This window comes from Austrofundulus limnaeus, unplaced genomic scaffold (genome assembly GCF_001266775.1).
Source record: "Austrofundulus limnaeus strain Quisiro unplaced genomic scaffold, Austrofundulus_limnaeus-1.0 Scaffold434, whole genome shotgun sequence".
In the NCBI taxonomy this organism is placed as follows: Eukaryota; Metazoa; Chordata; class Actinopteri; order Cyprinodontiformes; family Rivulidae; genus Austrofundulus; species Austrofundulus limnaeus.
The window spans coordinates 193,674-197,957 of NW_013952836.1; the positions used below are offsets into that span (position 1 = coordinate 193,674).

At 38.2% G+C, this 4,284-nt stretch overlaps 1 protein-coding gene across 1 annotated transcript in view; it reads right to left on the bottom strand.

Moving 5' to 3' along the window:
• Positions 1 to 500: 500 nt before the first annotated feature.
• rpl31 (ribosomal protein L31) overlaps positions 501 to 4,284 on the bottom strand; it is a 6,588-nt gene continuing 2,804 nt past the window's right edge. The window contains exons 3-5 of the mRNA XM_014024666.1: positions 1,020 to 1,145; positions 666 to 778; positions 501 to 574 (exon numbers count right to left, since the gene is read on the bottom strand). Of these exons, the coding sequence (XP_013880120.1) occupies positions 543 to 574; positions 666 to 778; positions 1,020 to 1,145 (271 nt within the window). The 3' untranslated portion in view covers positions 501 to 542. The remainder of the gene's footprint in view (positions 575 to 665; positions 779 to 1,019; positions 1,146 to 4,284) is intronic.

Consider the following 4,284-nt stretch of genomic DNA (forward strand, 5'->3'; position numbering starts at 1 on the left):
CATTTGTTTAACCTCAAAAGTAGTTTTTAAATTAAATGTTGCTGAAACAGCAAGTTTCTCAGTGGATCTGAGCTCGACAATGCAGTCTAGGTGAAGTAGTCGAACACAGATCCACTGATCCTTTAACACAGAGCATCTTCAGAAGACAAGTTGATAAATTTAAAATATCTGTATTGGTCAATACAAGTGTGTATTGAACGGTTCGATACAGGTTCATGTATTGTTGCACCCCTAGTAAATATTTTTCATAGAACTCTGAATTTTGACTTTTTCCTCAGAGTTCGGAGAGAAAATCTGTTTTTTTTTTAAACTGTAGCTCTTCTATACAAAAAGGTTGTTTGTGATTACATACCAGACCTTTTATACAGACAATGTAAAACACAGGAAGACCTTCATGAAGCCCACAAACAACTAGAGACCCTTTAAACAATTAGAAGAATCATCAAATTCCACAATAAGTATCTGAATATGTCCTAAAAACAGAAACAACACAGGACAAGAGCTTTTAATTATTTTTTATTCCACTCGCAGAGGGGACACATTTAGTTTTCATCAACATTGACAGTCTGCAGACCTGTTGGAGATAAAATATGAATAAATTAATAACACTGAAAGACATGTACAGCTTCTGCTAAAGACTGACACAGGGTGAGCAGCATGTGTACCTTTGCATGTGGTGACAGGAACGTATGTGACCAGGGTGTACAGTTTATTTGGGGAGTCTTCGTCCTCGTTACGCTTCCTGGACAGCCGAACACGCATCCTGTACGGCACGTTCCTGGAAAACGACAGTTACAGACGTTTAAATCACAATCRGATAAAACGTGTTTACAGCTGAACCATCAACACCAGGTGGGCTAAAGATTGTTCAAGTAAAACTGTTTGAATTTTCATTGACTGAGAGTAAAAAAACAACAACACACTACACAAATTAAAGCATAAACAGGACAGTTCAGTGTGGAGCCTTGTCTAATTTAAGTAGCATTTCTCCTGAAATCCTAATCAAAGCATGGTCTGACCTGACTCCTTTGCTCCACACAGCCTTGTTGAGACGAGTGTCGATGCGAACATCAGGAGTTCCCATCTCCTTCATGGCGAACTTGCGGATCTCCTTGATGGCACGGGGAGCCCTTTTCTTGAAACCCCTGCAAGAATCACCAACAYTAGCTTACAACACAGAAAAGTTTAGCGTTTTCAGCTAATTCTACAATCAGTGTTGACTGTTCTTACTGTTTTAATATTCCAAATGAACTGCAGATTATTTCCTTTGCTTTTATGTTCTTTAKTGTTGAGAACTCATACATTTGACTGAAAATCAATCTCCTCTTGGTTCAAATGTTTAGAAATTTGTCAAGGTCCAGGTTTGCCTCTCAGAGCTGCTGCACCAAAAACAAAGAGCTACATGTGTAGTCAGGTTCTAATCTGCAGCTGTTTCCTGTAAATGTGTGGAAAAGTCAGCCTGAAGGTTTTGTTTTACTAGTTTATAAGTACTTTTACCCCATGGAAAGAAATTTACACAAATTCAAAAAGTAAATAACTGGTAAAGTAGATAAAGGCATGAAGGCAGGGAACTTGTGTGTAAAAACATCAATAAGTCACGACATGGCACATTTGTCAAAATTATTCATCAAATAACCATAACTTTATTCTTTCACAMACAAAAAAATGCATGTTTAAAGCACAACGACAGACTGATATCAAAGTGTCTCGTGATGTTAAACAGCAGTGAACTCAGCTGAAGGGTGTCCCTGATGAAGCAGTTCATTTCATGCTGCTGGTTTTAAGCTGCTCCTTATAATACTGGCCAGCAGAGGGCACAAAGACAAAGTTTCTTTTGGCCATCACTAGTTTGAAGTGAGTTTTAAATTGATTCAATGACAAAACTTTAAAGTGGCTCCTCAAAAATACAGTGCACAGTCAATAATTAGAGACTTAGGGGGCTTAACAGGAACATCCTGCTCTATAAATCAACTACAATATTCTGATATGCTGAATGGTATAAAAGGAACACAAGATGCTACTTATTCTTTCTATGAACATTTGTGCTTCATTTAGCTTAGCGACCAGTTATACATCGGGGAAACAAAGCAACCACTGTTCAAAAGAATGTCCCAACACAGACGAGCTACATCTAATGGCCAGAACTCTGCAGTTTTCACTCATTTACAGGCCAGCGGTCACTCTTTCAGAGATGAGGATGTTCTCATTCTTGATAGAGAGGAACGTTGGTTTGAGAGAGGAGTAAAAGAAGCCATTTTTGTGAAGAAAGACCGTCCATCATTAAACAGAGGTGGAGGCCTCCGTTTTCAGTTGTCCCCCTCCTACAGTGCTGCTATTGCCAGTATCACTCCACCCCCTGTTAACAATAGGTGTTAATTAGGTGTCAACGATAGCCATGTGATGTGAGTATCAGTCACATGGAGGCAGGACTTAAAAGCCTGAATTTTACCTGAAACTCTCAGACTGAAGAAGTCTCTTGGAAGAGAGACGAAACGTTTCATTAGAGAAGAACCCGTCCAGAAGACCTATACAATTTWTTTCTTTTTGATTTTTTACCTGGATTACTGAGATGCATCAGGACATCCTGCTCTATAAATCAACTAAAATATTCTGATATGCTGAATGGTATAAAAGGAACACAAGATGCCACTTATTCTTTATATGAGCATTTGAGCTTCATTTAGCTTCAAAGAACTTTCTATAAAGCACAAACTGGATGCACAACGTGCGCAAACATGGTTTGTAATAAAACAGGGAGCATACTGCAGTGTGCATCCCCACACCGGTGAAGGCTCTGTTACTTCTGAAGGAGTGAGGAGCAGAAACAGAGACCCTTGTTCTCCACAAGTGTGCTTTAAGAAGTTATCATTGATAATGTGTCTATTTCAGACGTGGCCGGCCACAGTTACATGTGCTCTTACATTAAAAATAAATAAATAAAAATTAAGGTCAGACTACAGGACAAAACCACAGTGAGGAACACACACACCTGAGCAGAACTGAACAGAGACGGGACTTGACCACTACAGGGTGAAAGTTGTTTCAGGCTAGCAGCATCAACACAGAACTCTGCTGTGAGCACAGCACATCTTTATCAGCAAAGCTCAACTCTATGGCAGGTCATTTTTACACTTAATCAGCTTCACCAGTTATATTCCAGGTTTTATTACTAGACATAATTTATTTTAGTTATTTAAGTGAGATATATAAGATTCAACAAATGCAAATTAAATTGCTGATTTTTTTCATGTTTCTGTAATTTTTATTTTTTAAAAAAGCTGCAGTCTTAATACAGGGTTCCCACACCTTGGCCAACATCAAATTCAAGGACTTTCCAGTACCAATTTCCTCAAATTAAAGAACCACGCGCAAAAGCGTTTACCTACTGCTACCCCAGAACGTTACCAATAAACAGGTTTAATATCATGTACAGTCAATGAAAAACTGAACAACATAGAAGTTGTTGAGTCAGAAACAATGACGTCAGTTTACTGTAATCTTGAGTTATCCACCGCAACAAATCTTATGTTTATTTTTTATTAAATTTTATAATTTCTTTTTTAAAAGATGATGAAAATCAGTTGTGTGAGTAAAGAATGTCAATCCCCCGAAAACATTCAAAGACTTTCAAGGACAAGTGTAATTTTTGGCTGTTTTCACAAACTTTCCAGGKCCTTGAAATCATTTTTCAAATTCACAAACTTTCAAGGATTTCAAGGACCCGTGTGAACCCTGTTAATACTAATAATATTTTTGCCGTCAATCATCATTCTGTGTTCAAAAGCCCACCGCCCTCCCAAGGCCAATATTCTAGAGGAAGCACTGTATGGTCAACATGACTTTCTCTCTGTAACAAAGTGTTCAGTAAAAGAATAAAGACAAACCATCAACCCTGTTTAAACTGAATCAATGAATGGTTTCATATTTAAGATCTGAAACTCTGCTGTAGAAAAAAGACTGGGTTTCACCAGCTTCTGGAGCCACAGCATTACAAACTCTCATCCAAAATGTTTGTTGAGCACAAAAAGCACTAATTTAAGATGAGTAAAGTTAGTTATGAATTCAGATTTGTTGCAGCCTACTTCTGAGTTCCTCTGACACCAGGCTCTTTCAATAAACAATTCCAGTTTGTCTTCATGCAGCCTGTGGCCGTTCATAAACCACAGATGGAGACCACGATGTTCCACACAAACGTGAAGTTTCAGAAATGAAGCAGTCTTTACAGAACCATAGAAACAATGGGCCTCATGCAAGAACCGTTCGTACGCACAGATTTGTTCTTAA